This window comes from Pan paniscus, chromosome 10, assembly GCF_029289425.2.
Source record: "Pan paniscus chromosome 10, NHGRI_mPanPan1-v2.0_pri, whole genome shotgun sequence".
In the NCBI taxonomy this organism is placed as follows: domain Eukaryota; kingdom Metazoa; phylum Chordata; class Mammalia; order Primates; family Hominidae; genus Pan; species Pan paniscus.
The window spans coordinates 21,113,862-21,133,249 of record NC_073259.2 but is presented as its reverse complement, the minus strand read 5'-3'; the positions used below and the strand labels follow the sequence as shown (position 1 = coordinate 21,133,249).

Below are 19,388 nucleotides of genomic sequence, written 5' to 3'. Positions count from 1 at the left end.
ACGATTTACTATTTTTAGATGCCATTTAATACACCAGAATGAAATTTGAATTCAGGCGTTTCAGTCTCATTAAAGATGATATTACCAATGTTTCTCCTCTCCTGGTCCACCTCCTTCCCCAACTCCCAGCCTCTGCTAACTACCATCCTACTTTCTACTTCCGTGAATCCAACTTTTTTAGAGTCTGCGTATAAGTGAAATCTCTGTGCCTGGCTTATTTCACTTAACAATGGGTACACAGTTTCAGTTAGGAGAAATAAGTTCTGGTGACCAATTGCACAGCACAGTGACTATAGTTAATACTAATGTTTTGCGTATTTCAAAATAGCTAACAGAGAGGGTTTTAAATGTTCTTACCACAAAGAAATGATAAATATTTGAGGTGTTGGATATGCTAATTAGCCTGATTTAATCATTTCATAGTTATACATGTATCAAAGCACTACATTGTACACTATAAATATATACAATTATTATTTGTCAATTAAAAACAAAACAAAACTTTTTAAAAAGATGTTTTTAGAGTATGTTTTTCCATCTTCCCACCCAGCTGGTTTATGTCAGGCCCTGGTAGGTCTTTTTCTGTTTGCTTTTGTAAAGTATGTTGAGCTGTACTAATTTAGCATGTGGTGCTGTTATGGAAAAAGGATATTTAGCATTAAAAATATATTTAATCCTAGTTTTCTCAGTAAATACTCTTCCTTTCCAAAAACTAGCATTTTTAATACCTTATTTTAAGAAGAGTTGATTAGGATAAAGAATATAATTGCACATCAGAGCAAATAAAACTGAAAACTTTTGGCAAGCACACAGTGGTCAAACTATCACACAATGGTGTAACTTACTGAAAAAAAAAAGGGATATAAGTCAGTCAGATCAGAGTTTGAGTTCTGCTTCTAATTTTAGCTTCTTCTGTTACTGAAACAAGAAAAGTTCCTTTGTCCCCCTCGCAGGGTATGCAATGCCGGTGTGGCTTGTTTCTTCAGTGCCCCGCTGCTCAGACCTCTAGGGGAGCATGCAGACTGGCAGGCTGTGAGGTTCCAACCCCACAGCAGTGTCTAGGAGTGAATGTTTACAGATGAAGCCCCCGTGGGCGAGTGTTACAGGGTGCTCTTTTAGTTTTGCTGTCTATAGACAGCTTGTGTTAACCAGCTCAATTAGATCCTCTACCTTATTGCAAGGACAGGGGGTTTTCTGTATCCTGGGGTTATTGCCTTGGCGTATCGGAAGAATCGGATCACACGTGGGCTTGGAGAATGAGTGCAGGGTTTTATTGAGTGGAGGTAGCTTTCAGCAGATGGGGGAGCCACAAGGGAGAATGGTTTTCCCCTGGAGTCCGGCTGCCCCTGCTAAACTCCAAATTCCGCGTCATTCTGCTGGTTAGTGGCCTGCAGCATGCTGGTGCCTGTTGGTGTGTTCCTCTGCCGACGTGCCCCTCTCAATGTCCAGCTGCTTATGTGCCTGCCTGCTAGGTTCTCAGGGTGTTTATAGGCACAGAATGGGGGCGTGGCAGGCCAGGCTGGTCTTGGGAAATGCAACATTTGGGCAGGAAAACGCAACATTTGGGCAGGAAAACAAAAATGCCTGTTCTCATCTAGGTCCATGGGGGTGGAGCCCTAACCAGTGACCACGCCTTCCTCTACCCAGCACTTCGTTTCCCCGCTTCTGTATTATTTAAAGGGACCACTCCCTTCCCTTCCGTATCATTACCACTTAGGCAAATGACTTAACCGCCTTGAGGCTGTCATCTCACCCATAAAATAGAGCCAATAACTAGCTGATAATGTTGTTTTAAGGATAAAGTGAGGTGATATTTGTAAAATGTCTTATGAATTGGGGGCTCATTAAATGTTTTCTTTCCCTTTCTCCTTTGTGTTCACTTCTGCCTATGATTTTACCTTAGATGCAAATAAGACATTACTTTTCAGTCATTCATGGTACTATGTGATTTTATTAAGTTTCAAAATACCACACAAATGGCAGCCTGTTTCAATTTCTTCATCTATAAAATGAGAATGAAGAATAGTACTTCCTTCAAAAACTAATGTCAAGATTAAGACAGTAGAATGCATTTAGCATGATACCTGATGCAGAGTTAAAACTCAATAAATAGAAGTGATTCTTTTTAAAATTAGCATAGTTTCCCAAGTCAGTAAAATATCAACAACATTTTGAACTGAGATATTAGTAATTTCCATGTATAGTATAGCATCCAGTAGTACATGTGTGCTGACGATGTCATCATAGCAACTCAGGGAATAGACAAGAATTGGAGGGAAATATAATAGTAGTATTAGAATATGTCTATGCCTCTTTTCTTTATTAGGCCTTCCTATGGACTCCATCACAATAGCAAACATAATTAGTGCTAAAGTAGTTCTTTCTAAAGTTGCATATTAAATTTTGTTATAAGTAGTTTTCTTCAGCCACTTGTTAAGCAAACAACATTCTGATTTGATCATAGACTTTTCCCAAAATTATGTTCTAATTTATAAACAGCTTAAGAATTTTGTCATAAAGAAAGAGGAACTAAGTTAACTATTTTAAGTGATTTTATTGTGTTGATTTAAAGGCATAAAACTACTCCATTTACATTGATACTGGTGTTGAGAAAATACTGTTCTTCTATATGGTCTAGAAATTATTGTGATACCTTCACAGGCATTAACCACATTATTGTTGCAAGAACTTAATATCCTTATTAGTTTTTTGAGTTTATTCACACATAAAAATTCTTTGTTAATTGATATTTGAAAAAATAGCATAGAAAAATACATGGTGCCATCTTTACCAATGGTACTGGTAAGAGATATTAAAACGTGATTGCTCTAGAAGACACTGCAGGAGACAGAATGTGTGATGATTTAAGAGGTTTAAAGAAGATTTTTTTTTTAATGTTTGAAGCAAAATCATTGGTAGACAATGTCACAAAGTATTGGTAGAAATTAAGTTTCACTGATCTTTTAGTGAAAATCCTAAGTAATGATAATACCCCCTCCCACTTGGTTGTAACTTAGACTGGGAGACATAAATTAAATTAAATTGAAACCTAGACATAGATGTTTCAATATCATATCCAAACACACAAAAACACACTTCTGTAGATAAAAAAATCTGTGATATTTTCTGAGAACACAAGTCATTTGAAGGACAGTTAAATATGCAGAGAGTTACTAATTATGTGGCAGCAAGATTGGGTAGGTAGTTTTCTAATATTGAGTCATGACTACATACTCATCTACCAATTTGAAAATTGATATGAGATGCAAGCAAGAGTAAAGAAAAGGAATCTAAAACTTATATTTGAGGATCTTAAAACCTTCTAATACAAATTTAATTTGCTGAGTTAGCCTTATAGCCTTGTTTATTTCTTCTTACAGTCATTTTTTATATATTCCATTTCCTTTCTTTTTGAAAATTATAGTGTTACATTTTTCATGCGCTTAACTTAGATCTTAAATTTATCATTTGTATCCTTCTAATTGCCAAAGAATTTTATTTTCTGTAGAAAATAAAGATAAAATTATAGTAACTACGACTTACTAAAAGTGTTTTCATAAGGAAATTGATGCTGTTACTTAAAATCAAATATAGCTGACCCTTGAGCAAATGCAGGGATTGGGGTGCTGACCCCCACTCAGTCAAAAATCTGTGTATAACTTTGACTCCTCTAAAACATATACTAATAGCCTACTGTCTACCTAAGATCATATAAATAGTTGATTAACGTATTTTGTATATGTATTATATATTCTAAAATAAAGTAAGCTAGAGAAAATACTTAAGAAGGAGAAAATATGTTCACTATTCATGAAATAGAAGTGGATCATCATGAAGGTCTTCATCCTTGTCTTCATGTTGAGTAGGCTGAGGGAGAAGAAGTGGAGGGGTCGGTTTTGCTGTCTCTGGGTGGCAGAGGTGGAAGAAAATTTGCTTATAAGTGGACTCTGCAGTTCACCCTCCTCTTGTTCAGGAGCCAACTGTAGGTGGTAGCTATTATGATGGCTTTAGTGTATACTTTCAGCAGAATTATGTAGTTAGTGTGATTAACTGCATTTGTGAGTCATTAAACTTAAAAGCGATTAAAAAAACCTTTGTCTCTTTAGTTTTTAGGTTGCTTTAACAGTTTATAAAAATAAAAACACTTACTTTTTCAGTTAGAGTTGATCATTATTTTAAATTGTGTATATGGGTATAAACTGGGTATGTCTTAAAAGCCTAATGGAAAAAAAGACAAACATTTGTAATTGTTTCCTTTGCATGGTATACACTGCAATTGCTCAAATTGGGTATTTGAAAGCCTCCATATTTGCCACATGAGCCGCCGTGATAAGTGAAACTGTGATTGCCAAATGACAAAAAGTTTCTATATTTAAAATTCAGTTTAGCAAATTGCCATTTTCTATCCCCTTTTCTAATGTTCTCTTATTCTAACAGATCACTATTTTAAAACAAAAGAGAGACCATGCATTTATTTGATTGTCATGAAGAATTAAACATGAAAAGATGAGATGCTGTGGCTATCACTTTTCATTAAAACCAGCTGCTGTGGTTTTAAAACGCAAACCAGATAAAAATCAGCACAAACCCTGGGGGTTTAATTTATATACTGAATGAACCAGCTTGCTTTGAAAGAACACTTCTTTTTTTTTCAGTTTTGGAAGAAACTTGCACATCTATCTCATTTCATCTTTACACTAGCACTGTGAGCTCGGAAGACGAAGAATTATCTCTATTTTACTGACGAGGACATTGAGACAGAGGCTTAATTGACTTTCCTAGCCCAATTAGTGCCAGGAATAGTGTTAAAATTCCAGACTATCTCTAGTTCCATAATGTTATTCCGGGCCTCTGTTCTGGCCCAAATTATAGAACGTAGCAATGATGTGCTGCAGTTGGATCCTTAGCCAATTGTGAAGAATTTAGGAATTTTGTAAGCTGCTATTAAACCACTGACTGCTTGAAATTGGCCATGGTGGGAATATTTATACCGTGGAAAACAATAAGCACTACAAATCAGGCCCTCTGCCTTGTCCCACCCTGAGAATTGGTTTACCAGCACACCACTGATTGTATCCAAGTGTAAACTGAAGAAGGAAAACAACAAAAATGGAGCACAGCAATGTAATATACATGTAATTTTATAAGTACATGCATGTATAGGGCAGAGGCCGATCTTTCTTTGCTTCTTAATTTATAAATTTGCTTTTAAGCAGTGGATAGGAAAGCTTAAAGTCCAGTGTTTTGAGGGCCATTCTTATCCATTTTTTAAGAACTAGGTCAAGTCCCAGCCCTTCCAGAAAGTAATGACAGTCTTCATGGCCTTTTCCCTCTCTGAACTTCTAGCAGATTTAAAATAGAGCTACATATGTTGGGACTTAATTCATTACTATTTGTTTTACATGAATTAACTTTGTTTCCCTAAGAATACAATAAACTCTTTGAAGAGTGGGACATGGATTTCCTTCTTTCTTTCTTTGAATAAATATTTAATGAACACCTATTCTGTGCCTGGTACCCTTCTTCTTATTTGAAAAGCAGAAGTCATCAAACAAAAATTCAAGCCTTTTGGGGGCTAAGAGTTTAGTGAAGAGTCAGGTATTAATTTAAGTAAAGGAAAAGTTATGAATGTGATAAATGCTTTGAAAAATTGTCTATAGTATGGAGAGTGTCTGATAGTGGGATTTTATCTATCCAGGAAGGTCAGTAAAATCTTCCCCTGAGGACATTGTGATTGAACTGAGATCTGAAGAATGAGACAGAATTAACTCAAAGTGACCAGATCTTGAATATTATTTCTTTATGTAGGCTTTCTATGCTCTTCCAATCAGAGTTAAGTTCTGTTATTATTTGCATCCATGTTATGATGAATGTTCCCTTTGTAATGATAAGTACAACTTAAAATTTTACACTTATTCGTTATCTGTTTCCCCCCACTAGACCGTTGGCCCTATAGTTGGGACCATGTCTGTTTGGTTCACTTTGGTGGTCCCAATATCCATCACAGGACCTGAAACTTAATAATCAATATTTGTTCATGCTTTTACCCCCTTGGCCCATAAAGCTGGGGTATGTCCTGCCTAACTCACAGTTATTGAGAGGACATAGTAATATAATATATTTGAAAAGACAAAATTCAGAAAAATAAGACAGGATCCAGGATAGCTTAGTGACACAAAACCCGGAGAGGACCAAATATCCAGAAGTGAAAAGAAACAAATTGGGTACAGCAATGTTATCTAGAAGAAAGAAAAGGCCATTCCATTTGGTAAAGAGGAAGTTTTACTAATTATTTGTCTTGTTTGAAGGAAGTTTGTTCAATCTGTAAAATAGATTTAAAAATGGTTTTTGAGGTTAAATATCTGATATTGATTTTTAAAGTTATTTTCTTGTGAAAAGTAAAAGAAGTGTATAAATGAAAAGTTTCTTGAAAAAAAGATGTATCCATGAGCATTTGTGCATTTGACAAAGCACATGTTGTCAAATGTGCTTTGAAGGAAAGAAGAAGTAAAAGAAGGAAGGGAGGAAAGAAAACCACTTGTAGGCAAAAAGACTGCAAGGTAACTGTTACCTGGTTCTCTGTAAATGATAGGGCTCTGGGTGATACTTTTTGCTTTTGTACTTTTCTGTATTTCTCAACTTTTTAAATTAAATGAGTTTATATTACTTTTATAATGGAATAGTAAACAAAATAACATCTCATAAAATTGATAGTTGATTATGAGTTTGGGCAGAATGTAGAATTATGTCTATATGCTTTGAGAACTCAGAACTATATTTTAGATTTTTCTTTTATTCACCTAAATTTGCTTATAATTTTAGCATATTAATTTTAAATGCCAATTGGATCTTTGTTTAAATGTTCATCTATACCTCTGGGGCCTGAGCTCTTTGAGGGTGGAGATCTTTATCTTTGCATTTCTACTATAATTCCTGGCAGCAACACATATTTGTTGAATGAATAACTTTTGAAACTGAGATGTCTTGACCTTTTTATTGCCTTTAATCTATGTGTCTTTCTTTTTTTAGAACACACAAGTGAAAGACACAATGAATGGTCATATTTCTAATCATCCCAGTAGTTTTGGAATGTACCCATCTCAGATGAAGTAAGTTGAAAAGTTTATATTTAATATGTTTTGGGGGGATTTGATTTGGTGATTTTAATTGTTTTATATTTTTAGTGAAAAGATTACTTTTGTTGTGTAGTTCAGTAGTTCATTCCTCATTAATATGTAATATCTTTGTTACAACACGTTATTAAAAGTTTACTATGTCTGATAAGAATAAGATGGTAAAGTAAATAGCCTTATGATAATGATATTGATCTCACACTTGGAAGATGTTTCTGTTTCATTCTAGTACTTTATGCATTCTTGCTTTTCATGGTTGAATATATAATCTACTTCAGAGCTTTGAATTTCTGTGGTGCATTCTGTTATTGTTATTTATAAAATATTGGCATTTGAGAAGGGTTAAATGTCATTTAGTATAAACTAACTAAGTTATTTACCACTGTGTAAAACTAGAAAAGATCAGGCAAACTAACACAATATTTCCAGTGGGTCCAGGTATAACTTGAAATCATAACCTGACTTAATTGGCCATTGTCTTATGTATTACGATTAATGTTATTATTTGACATTGGCCATTGTGGTATATATTTTACTCATCATTTTTTCATAACAGGTAATGTTTACTATTTTGAGAGAATAAAATAAAATGTAATTCTTAATCATGATGCTAAAAGCCCTCAATCTGCCACAGCTTCTCCAGTCATTCGTCTATTCTGGGAATGTTACATTAACTGCATCTTTCCACAGACACTGTGCTATTTCTTGAGTCAGTTCCACATACCTTTTCCTCACTTGATTCTCTGCCTGTTTATAGAGCTTCTTTCCATTCATTTAGATTCTGCTTGTGTCAATGCGGTAGTAAAGTTTTCTTAGATATGTTGATGAAGAGTTAGTCCTTCTTTGATTTTACATGTCATATCTATTAGTTTTACCCAGATATCACATTCTATTATAATTATTTTATGTACTTATTTTATTGACAGCACCCTGTTTCCCCCTCCCATAGTCCTTATTCTTCTAGGTTTTGGGTCTTACAAAAATGTTCACTGAAAAAATGAGTAAAATTCAAATAAAGTACTATTTATTTCACATAACATATTAGTAGCAAGAGGTTAGATAGCCTCCTGCATAGCTGGGATTACAGGTGCCTGCCACCATGCCTAGCTAATTTTTTTTTTTTTTTTTTTTTTTTTGAGACAGAGTCTCGCTCTGTCACCAGGCTGGAGTGCAATGGCGCGATCTTGGCTCACTGCAACCTCCACCTCCTGGGTTCATGCGATTCTCCTGCCTCAGCCTCCCGAGTAGCTGGGATTACAGGCATGCGCCACAACGCCCGGCTAATTTTGTATTTTCAGTAGAGATGGGGTTTCTCCATGTTGGTCAGGCTGGTCACAAACTCCTGACCTCAGGTGATCTGCCCACCTCAGCCTCCCAAAGTGCTGGGATTACAGGCGTGAGCCACCGTGCCTGGCCATCAGTATGTTCTTTTAAACACATAGTGATTATAGTGCATTGGAATTTTTATTTTCCAGTTGAGTTTCTGTTACTTATATTGGACTTTAACCCAACACAATGACCTTTTTATATTATTATTATTATTATTATTATTATTATTATTATTATTACAGTGGCTACGGATCATCACCTACCTTTTCCCAGATGGACAGAGAACATGGTTCAAAAACAAGTGCAAAGGCCCTTTATGGTAGGTTTGTTTATTTGATAGGGTGTAATTTTGTTTCTAACCACTTTTTACAAATTACATTTTCAAACTCATGGTTTGAACCCACACATTTAATATTGTTTGGAATGAGGCAGTGATAGCTAAATAAGGATTATTTTAAAGAAGAGTTTTTATAAAAACTACCAAAGCCATGAACTCTGCTTGCTGTTATGCATTTTAGAACTACAGATGAAATGTATTGCAGTGCTTTCAAAAGTCCTATGCATGGTGCCAATGCCCTAGGTGGCTTTTCCCATTTACTACTTGTAATAATGTTTGTTGATCTTTGTGACTGATCTAGTTGGTGGTGGGCTGACAGGTGACAGAACGTTTTCCTGATAGCTCTTGAATTTTGGGGGGTATTATTACAGTATGTCTAATAGATGTTATATAATTTCTTTATGCACTGCAAAATGATTATGCTTTTTCCCTGATCTTACTTCCAGTGCCCTCTCTGGATTGTCTCACATATACATACTATTTTTTTACACTTCAGATACAAAATAGAAGTCATAAGTAACAAGAAGTCGAGGACTCCTGAAGTTTGCCACATATGTTTAGGATGGCATTTATTTGTATAGGGTCTGGATGGCCACTTTTATTGTATAACAATAAAGAATGAGAATAATATTGTGGTTAATAGCAAAGACTCTGGAACCAGACTTCCTAGGTTCAAATTCAGTTATTTATTATCTGAGTGATCTTGGGCAAATTAATTTACCTGCGTGTGCCTAATTTTGCTTATCTGTGTAATGGGGGTATCTCACAGGGTTGAAATGAGCATTAAATAAGTTAGTACATGCAAAATACTTAGAACTGTTCTTGGCAAGTAGAAAATACTGTATGTGTTTGCTATTATTATTGTTGATATTATCGTTATTATGTGCTATAGGAACCAACAGCATTTTCTAAATTGTGGAATTCTTTTTTTACATTATCTAGATCTGCAACTTCTTGGCTGTTGTAAGAATAAACAATTCTAAGGTTTTGTGATTGTTTTTCTACCTATATTAGTGAATTGGCATTATCACTGAAATCAGACATTCATAAAATGGATTTAATACCATACATGCCTATACTTTTTATAGCCTTATTAATCTGATTATTGTTGGTTTCAGTTTATTAAGTATTGTGACATTATTACCATGGTCTAATAGTTATGAATTGTAGATCTAGAGAATGTATTCAATAAATATTTTGTCATTAATATGTGTACAGAACAGGACCAAAAATATATGATCCCTGACTTTAAGGGACCTAAAGTCTGGAGAATAACTTGAAGATAACAGAAAAAGATTTTTTGGATAAGAATAAAATAATTCATTCAGTCTTTCATTTCTAGACAGATATTTATTAAGTGCAGTATTTATTAAGTATGCTATGCCATGATCTTCATAGTCTTTATTTCTATGTGCTTTCATTCATTTCAAAGATGACTAAGAGATGGCTGTTGCCTATGTGCCATTTTGGTGCAATAGACTAGTAAACACATTGTTATAATAAAGGGCTAAATGTGCTCAGATAGTAGTGTGTAGGAGGTGCACTGGTGAGGGTTGATCAGAAAGGATTTAATAGAGGAATTGAGCCTTGAGCTGAGCTGTGAAAGTTATATTGTGTTCTTCAGCATTTCAGGGGTCGGAGGATGCTACAGACAGTATGAAACCCTTTTAAGCAGGACTATCAATGCTGTGAAGGTGGCCCATATTTGTCTTTTTCACTTCAGGATTCCCTGTGCTTACTGGCATAGTGGCTAGTATATAATTTATGCTCAGAAAATACTTGCAGAATGAGTGTAATGAATTAATCAGATGCAAGCAATTTGGTGTTAACTGGAGAGTGCATAGTGGTGCATTGGGAAATAAGACTGAAAAAATGAACGTAGACCACATTGGGAAGAATTATACTAAGGAATTTAGGCATTGTTTACAATGAATGAGCAGCCTTTGATGTTTTTTACTCAGGATAGTAATAGGTCAGATTTGTTCTGGCTCACTCTGGTAGTAATATTGAGGATGAATTTGATGAATATGGATGGAAATAAGTGAATCAGAGATTTAAGTAATATGGCAAATTAGACACCTAATAATAGCCTAAAGACTTTTAATAAGGAGAAAGAGTATTAATCCTGTCAGAAATACCACAGATCTAAAATCTAATTTCAGAGAGCTAAGAAAGAAGTAAGAATAGAAAATAGAACTCACCTGTAAATTTTAATGTTTATGTTGTATTAGAAGCAACTTTATAAAATCTTAGATCCAAGGAATGAAAAATCTTACTTTTTTTTTTTTTTTTTTTTTTTTTGGAGACAGAGTCTCACTCTGTTGCCCAAGCTAGAGTGCATTGGTGCAATCTCGGCTCACTGCAGCCTCCGCCTCCAGGGTTCAAGCGATTCTCTTGCCTCAGCCTCCAGAGTAGCAGGGACTATAGGTGCATGCCACCACGCCCAGCTAATTTTTGTATTTTTAGTGGAGACAGGGTTGCTTACACCTGTGATCCCAGCACTTTGGGAGGCCAAGGCAGGTGGATTACCTCAGGTCAGGAGTTTGAGACCAGCCTAGAAAATCTTTACCTTTTAAGCAGTTAATTTTTATTTTCCCCCTTTTACATATAAAGCAAAGTGAGGCCCCCTTTTCAAGTTAGATGATTATCAAAGTCACATAACTTAAAACTTGATACCACTGTAACAATTTTGTATACTGTAATGAAAATGAGCAGTGTATAGGTACAATGAGATAGAAATAAATGGATTGAAAGGGGCCAATCCAAGAAGCATTTATAGGGAAGAGAGAAGTCTTAGCAATGGATTGGGCTTAGAAGTAAGATGGCTTTAAATTGCAGATGTGGTTTCTTTCCTCTTTGTTTCTAATACCCACCACTGTCTCTCAACACACTGCACAAAGACATACACACAGTACCTTCCCTCTGAGAGTTCTCAGAAAATGCCTATGGAATGAATGGACAGATGGATGGATGACAAGGGAGAAATATGTTCATGTTTTGAAGATAGCTTTGCAATAAACAGATTCTAGTTGAAGTTTTTTTTTAGGTAGCTTTGGGAGTGTTTAGCATCCCAGTCTGCATAGTTTTAACTTATGTATAGCGTCTGTTATCACATGCTAGAAGTATGCATGATATAACAACATGGAAAAGAGACAGGCTTGAGATCCGGCCACATGGGAAAAAGCAGCCCTAAATATTCAGAAGGGAGATGAATCTGAATGATTTGGTGTAAAGGTAAGGAATGCAGCCCCCGAGTTTCACAGCGCATAAGCTAATGTGCACACACATGATCCTTTGTCACCAAGAAGAGATTATATGTATCTTCAAAACATGAACATATTTCTCCCTTGTCATTCATCCATCTGTCCATTCATTCCACAGGCATTTTCTGAGAACTCTCAGAGGGAGGGCACTATGTGTGTGTTTTGTGTGGTGTGTTGAGAGACAGTGGTGGGTATTAGACACAAAGAAGAAAGAAACCACATCTGCAACTTAAACAGTGTGTGCTGGCAGTGTCTCTTCTTAACTGGAAATTTAGTAAAGAAGAGATTTATGATATAATTTGTTTTCTCACAGTTGATGCATCTTATGTAAAATTTATCCTTTTACAATTTTAAACGAGTTGAAATCATGTTCCAAGAATTAATTTGCCTTCATGGGTGGTACATGAACATCTTTGTAATAGGAGGATACTGTTTTGTGCACTGGAACATGAATGTTCACACTGTTTTTTACGCACTGACCACAGTCTAGATACTCTGTCTGAAGTTTCATGCAGAGTTTTTCATGAGAACACTTTTCAGGTCTGACACCATAGTGGGCTTCCTGGGTTGCTTCTACTGAATGTGCTCGGAAAGGCAGCAGGGGTTTTGGAGGCCAGAGGATCTGAATCATGGTACTGCTACCAAATGGCTGCTGTCTTTCACAAATGATTGGCCCCAGTTTCCTCATTTATAAAATAAAAATGATAATAATTCTGTGGTAAGTTTATATGAGAAAACAGAAGTAATGACGCCATCATGGGAATGGGGAGTGGTACTGGAGAGTCACTTTCTGTCCTGGATCCTCAGATTCATCAAGATTCTCAAATGTAATATTTTGATATTACCTCCAAATGATGTTAGACAATTAATTATAGTGATATTTTGACAGAATCAAGAGGTGACTTTCATTATATATTTTAAAACTTATATTCCATATGTCACTCCCTATAATGCTCTAGAAATATTTTTATAAGTGGTATAATTGTATTGTGAACTATGCTTGTATATGACAATAAATTTGCTTATTTGAGGACATATTAATTTATTCAAGGAAAATGGTGAAAATATGCTGCCATTTTAATAACTTGATTTTGCCATTTTTAAATTACCATACAAGAAATTTCTGAGCCAGCATGTGAAAGACTCTGCATCATTATTGTCACTGGCACTGTAACACTTACTTAGGAAGATAAATATTAATTTCTCTCTCCTCCAGTTATAAAAGTAACATTTTACTTAGCTACTGTTATCAGAATACTGGAAATTTTATATTTTTTTCCAACTAGGCTGTTTGTCAAAGCCTTTAAGCACTAAAATTTAAAATTGTTTTTAAGGGAAATAATTGTAAAGTATATTAAATATTCCCTTCCCTTGGGTGTGGCAGCTGTAATCTCTTCTTGGGGACAAAGGATCATGTATATGCACATTAGCTTATGCACTGTGAAACTCAGGGGCTGCACTCCTTACCTTTACACCAAATCATTCAGATTCATCTCCTTTTTGAATATTTAGGGCTGCTTTTTCCATGTGACTGGGTCTCAAGCCTGTCCCTTTTCCATGTTGTTATAACACGTGAGCTTCTAGCATGGCTTCTGGTATCTGTAGGCTGGGAAACTAGATAAAAAATGTTCTTAGTAAATAGGTTCTAAGTGGGTACTTGAGAGTCTTTTTTTTTGAGATGGAGTCTTGCCCTGTCGCCCAGGCTGGAGTGCAGTGGCGCAATCTCGGCTCACTGCAATCTCCGCCTCCTGGGTTCACGCCATTCTCCTGTCTCAGTCTCCTGAGTAGCTGGGACTACAGGCGCCCGCCACCACGCCTGGCTAATTTTTTTGTATTTTTAATAGAGACGGGGTTTCACCGTGTTAGCCAGGATGGTCTCTATCTCCTGACCTTGAGATCTGCCCGCCTCCATCTCCCAAAGTGCTGGGATTACAGGCGTGAGCCACCGCGCCCAGCCGAGAGAGTCTTTTCCACTAGAGTCTGTATGTTAAAATATGCACGTGTTAATGTATAGACATGGTGACATCTCTAACAAACACTCAGAGGACTTCATTTATTTAAGTGTGGGTATTATTCTATGTTCTGAATAGATGGACTTTCCAGAAAGCTAACTTCTCTTTAAATTAGATATTGCTTAATTTGGAATGTGATCATTTCGTAAATTACCAACTGCTTAAAGTCATTTTATCTCTAGAAAACTCATTTCATTGAATTACCAATTAGTAATATTTTGTTGTCATTACTAACACCTACAGTTAACTTTGAGATTTTATTATTGGGAGGACAAATAATATTGGGTCAGTATGATAGAAAGGTACTCTTTTAAGTCTCATTTTATTTTTATTTTTTGAGATAGGGTCTCGCTCTGTTGCCCAGGCTGGAGTGCCGTGGCACAGTCTCAGCTGACTGCAATCTCCACATCCTAGTTCAAGTAATTCTCCTGCCTCAGCCTCCTGAGTAGCTGAGATTATAGGCATGTGCCACCACACCTGGCTAATTTTGGTATTTTTAGTAGAGACAGCCTTTCGCCACATTGGCCAGGCTGGTCTTGAACTCCTGACCTCAAGTGATCTGCCTGCCTGGGCCTCCCAAGTACTGGGATTACAGGTGTGAGCCACCATGCCTGGCCTTAAGTCTTATTTTAACCTTAAGTTTAAACTGCTCTGTGATGTTAACAAGTAGGAAAATGTATTTCTGTTTTTCTATCTTTGTATTTTCTTCTCAAGGAGGTGTTGGTAAGAATTGAGTATAAGTAACCTATAAACTGCATGGTGAATTTCTGTATAATTGGGTTTACTATAAACTTTAGTTCTACACAGTGCTTGATTCCACTCTTTTGTAGCAGTATTCCTGAATTTTTCTTAACACATATCCATTCCATATGTTGTCCTTTTCATACCTAGCTTTCTTTCTCTTCTTGTCTATCTCCTGATCTTGGTTTGGAGCTAGTCTCTCTGTTTAATTGTTATAATTAAAGCCCAAGCAATTTTTTACACATTCAAGTAGTACTTAAGAGTTAAAACCTGTTTCTCTTTTGCCCATCCTTATTTACAGTGTGTATTTTACTTAGAGAAAACATTGAAATCTTTTTTTTTTTAACAGAACAAATTTTTTTTTTGAAATTCTTAAGATGTAAATGGCTTCTAATTCATTAAATAGTATCAGGAAATTGAGCTAAATGTTTGAGTCAAAAATTCAGCTTGATAGAATGTGGCAGAACAGTTGACTCAAAAAGACAGTTCGGCAGTTTTCCCAACTTAGCTGAAAATTTTAAAAGTCCTTTTTACCCATGGAATTAGCCATTTTAATAATTTGTTGAACAGGCCAATAAAATTAGTTCTTAATGTAGTTTTAAAGAAATGATTTTATTTTTCATAATGGTATGTTGGTTCGGATACTCATTTGTCAAGCTGTGATTGTAGTTGCCTGATATTGAGAGCTTGTAATTATCACTCAGTGCTCCTCACTGATTCCCATTAAGCACCTCTCCCCTATGGAATAGATATACTTAGACACTAAGCTAGTGGGAAAGGAATTCTCCCTTACTGTGGTTGAAAGTTTTTGTAAGTATAAAGTAATATGAGTTCTAGCCCATTGTTTTATTTAGAGAGAGGAATACTCAGCAGCTGCTTTTATGTTACTTTTTTCTTGTTAATGGCCAAATCCTTACTCTCTAAGGAACATTTTTGTTTTTAGAGAAAGAGAAAAAAAATTCTAAATATTAGCTGTATCTTTGAATATTAGCCGTTTCAAATGTTATATTATGCATAAACAGCAATGCAGGTGAAAGGGAATTAAGTGTAAATACCAACACCTGGATGCTTTTTATACTTGTAGTTCAACTAATTAACAAATTAAATGAAACCTAAATTTAGTATTTCTGATCTGGGAGTTGAATATCAATTTTTGCAATAGTGTATGATAAAATTGTATGTAAATATTTTTCATCGTTGGTTACTGAATTCATGTAATTCTGTCTGTTTGGAGTTGTACATTCTGGACCATGACATAAAAGCTAATAGACAAAATAGTGAAACACAACCAGTGGTTCTATAGCCAAGTAAGTTTCATCCTACCTCTAATTGATTCTGAGCGAGAAAGAGAGGCAGGGGCCAGAATAGGAGGGGAAATAGACTTAGTCTTATGTTAGGAGTTGAGCAGCTTGTACTACTAGAAACCTAAAACCCTACTGCCATGTTTATTCATGAATTTATTATTTAATATACCATTTGACCATATTTACATTCTTAATTTGGAAAGGAAAATGTTCTGCTTGAAGAGATAGTATATAGTAGATGAGTTGCACACTGTTTTATAAAGTTCATTCCAACATGCAGCCAAGGATGAGAACCACTGTTAGCAAAAGTGGTGAATTTCATTAGAGGATTCATCTTGAGTAGTGTTGAGAGATTTTAGTTAGGCTTTTTATACTGTTTTAAGGCTTTGGTGAGATTTCTAGCTTAGGAGCCTAATTACTATTTATACCAGTTCTTGTGAATACATGTGATTCTTATAAAAAAGAAATGTATTATAATTGCCTTTTAGGAAATGTCTTTCAAAATTGCCTATTAAAATGTTAATATTAACCTTTATGGATTGACTTAAAAATCACTGGAACTACTAGTTTATTTATAAGTCCATTTATGGCATTTATACATTTTTAGGATCTTTAAAAGGTAGTTTCTTATACAACTTATTTATTGTACAACATAGAGAAAGCAGCTTAGGAATTCCTAAAGTGGATTCTTAATTTGGAATATTAGAAATGACACCATATCTTCTAGGCACTCAGAGTGATTGGTTAATGTCATACTGTTTAAAATGCTATCAGATAGTTTTTCTTCTCATTTCTGTAAATTATGTTTCTGTGGGATTGGGAAACTATGGGTTAGGAAATCAAGAGGTCAGGGATAAATTCTTAATACTTCATAATGAGAATATCTAAATAGAAACACACAGTATTTCAGATCTTCAACTGTTGTATTTGCCAATAAATTACCTGAAAGACAAAGCATTTGAACATCCAGGAGCTGCCATATCATGACTGGGTGTCATGGCAACCACTGCCATTTCTTTTCTGTCCTAAGGTCAGATCAAAGCAAGCCGAGCCCTCCTGCTCTGAATCTATCGTGGACAGTTGTGTTAGAATATGGTGAACCAGTGACTCTGAAATAGTGATTATTTCTAGATGTGGTTTTGTGAAATATATTCCTGAATTATATATTGTATTACAAGAGTCATAACGGCTGTCACAGGGACAATTATTGATGTGTTAATATCTCACACTGATTAATCCTCAACAACTAATCAGAAAAATCACAGTCGCTCACTTTTTAAAAATATGTAGAATACAGTCATGTAAGTGAAGGTTTATGTTTTGTTATATTGGGAGAGAAAATTTTAGGTGAAACCAGATCTTTCTTTTTGATGACATTATTTTGGTAGGACCAGATGGATCATACTTCCTCAGGTCATCATCCAAACAAAAAAAGAAAGGTAGCACAGAGTGAATTTTGTAGTGCATCTGTTTTTATTAAGTAATTTTAATGCTGCAAAAGCAAAAATGGAGTGTATTGGAATATCAGAGTAATATTGATACAAGGACATGGAGATTTTAATCTAAATTTTAAAAGTAAATATAAATGAAATTCATATGTGTTGTAAAATGAAAATTTATTAAGTTTTCTTAAAATTCTGTGTTAATGTTCTGAGTCTGCATATGTATATATGCACTTTATATTTTTGTACTTGCTCAGCTTTTATGTTCAGCAGAACTTTCCAAACAACTTATCTATTATAGAATATCTATACTAACTAAAAGAAATAGGTTTACATTTACAAAAAAATAGGTTGTTGGGAAAGCTAAGGTATATCTATATGTCAGAATGTTAATGGCTTAAAGGCCTTTAGGTTTGACCTTGTTTAATCCTTTTATTTTACAGTAAGGGTGCTGAGGCCCAGGGTATTAAGTTTCTTGCCCAAATTTAGTTTCCTACTTAGTGACAGAGCCGAAGCTGGAACAATAAGTCTTATAATTCCCTCTCAAAGTTATTTTTCATCATAGCATTCTGTTTAGAAGAAATAGGGCAACTCTGAATTTACAAATAAGCAAGTTGCTTGATTAGAAAAGTAACAAATAGTGCTCACTTTGGCAGCACATATACTAAAATTGGAATGATACAGAGATTAGCGTGACCCCTGTGCAGGGATGGCACGCAAATTCATGAAGTGTTCCATATTTTAAAAAACAATACAAATTTTAAAAAGAGAGTAACAAATACCAAATATTGCCGGCATACATTTTATATTTTAATTTTTTTTTTGGTTTTGCAGCATTTCAGAAAAGAAAATTAAAGGTTTCTTTTTGCTTTTTAAGTAGTTTGGTGCAATAACTTTCTACCTGACTTTCTTGTTTTTCCTATCAGCTTATATTTATAATTCTAAGTATCACATTTGTGTGTTCTGTAGATGTGTGAAAACTGTTAATATTTAATGGCAAGTCATGTGATTGAATCATGTTTTAAATCTCCTCTAACACTATCCCAATTTGGATATTGCAAAAGGAGATGTTCCTTGTAATGCCTATTATTTTAATAATGTAGTCTAACTCATCTAATACAGTATCTATGACAATATTTGCAATTACATTTTGATATCAGTGCAGTAACAGATGAAATTTATAAGCCAGTTGTAATTGACTTGTCAAACAGTAGGTCCCTGACTGATAAATAAAACCTTTAGATGAAATAACTTTTTTTCTTATAATATTTATACTCTTGTTAACCTTTGGAATTCTAAAAATGGATAGTGGATCAAATTGTTCTTGCCTATTATTTAGACTTTCTTGTGGTTTTTAGATTTACTGCGAATAATGAGTGTTTTCAGATACACCACACAATGGCAACTTGTCAGCTACTGTATTTATATGTGAGATAGACTAGTTTTAGAGATAGCCACATGATACCAACATATGAACTTCAGTCTATTAGGGGACAAATCATGGCTTTTTCAATTTCTCTTTCAGAACAAAGGAAGAATTATGCACGGGACAGTGTCAGCAGTGTGTCAGATATATCTCAATACCGTGTTGAAGTAAGATGCTTTGGTGTTTGCTAGTATTTAGAGTGACCCTTGAGGAACATAAAAATTGGAAGTTAAATCAGAATTCTGTTTTATTTCATTCTTATGATGTATTTTAAGTTGCATTGACCTTTTTGTTTAGATTTTTTAAAACAGATATTACATATAAAGTATCTTGTTAGTCTGTGGTCTATTTTCATAAAGAATGATTTAAAATCATAACTACTACCCATGTATCCTTGCCAG

The 19,388-nt window shown here is 34.9% G+C and overlaps 1 protein-coding gene and 1 non-coding gene across 3 annotated transcripts in view; both read left to right on the top strand.

Moving 5' to 3' along the window:
- Positions 1-19,388, top strand: part of EPS8 (EGFR pathway substrate 8, signaling adaptor) — a 198,747-nt gene that overhangs the window by 128,902 nt on the left and 50,457 nt on the right. For both annotated transcript variants that reach the window (XM_055095435.3, XM_003816528.6), the window contains 3 exons: positions 7,030-7,109; positions 8,705-8,781; positions 19,087-19,154. In XM_055095435.3, coding sequence (XP_054951410.1) covers positions 7,051-7,109; positions 8,705-8,781; positions 19,087-19,154 — 204 coding nt within the window. In that variant the 5' untranslated portion in view covers positions 7,030-7,050. The remainder of the gene's footprint in view (positions 1-7,029; positions 7,110-8,704; positions 8,782-19,086; positions 19,155-19,388) is intronic.
- Positions 18,202-18,305, top strand: LOC112436733 (U6 spliceosomal RNA). The gene has a single exon (XR_003025438.1). It is a non-coding gene; the product is annotated as a U6 spliceosomal RNA (small nuclear RNA).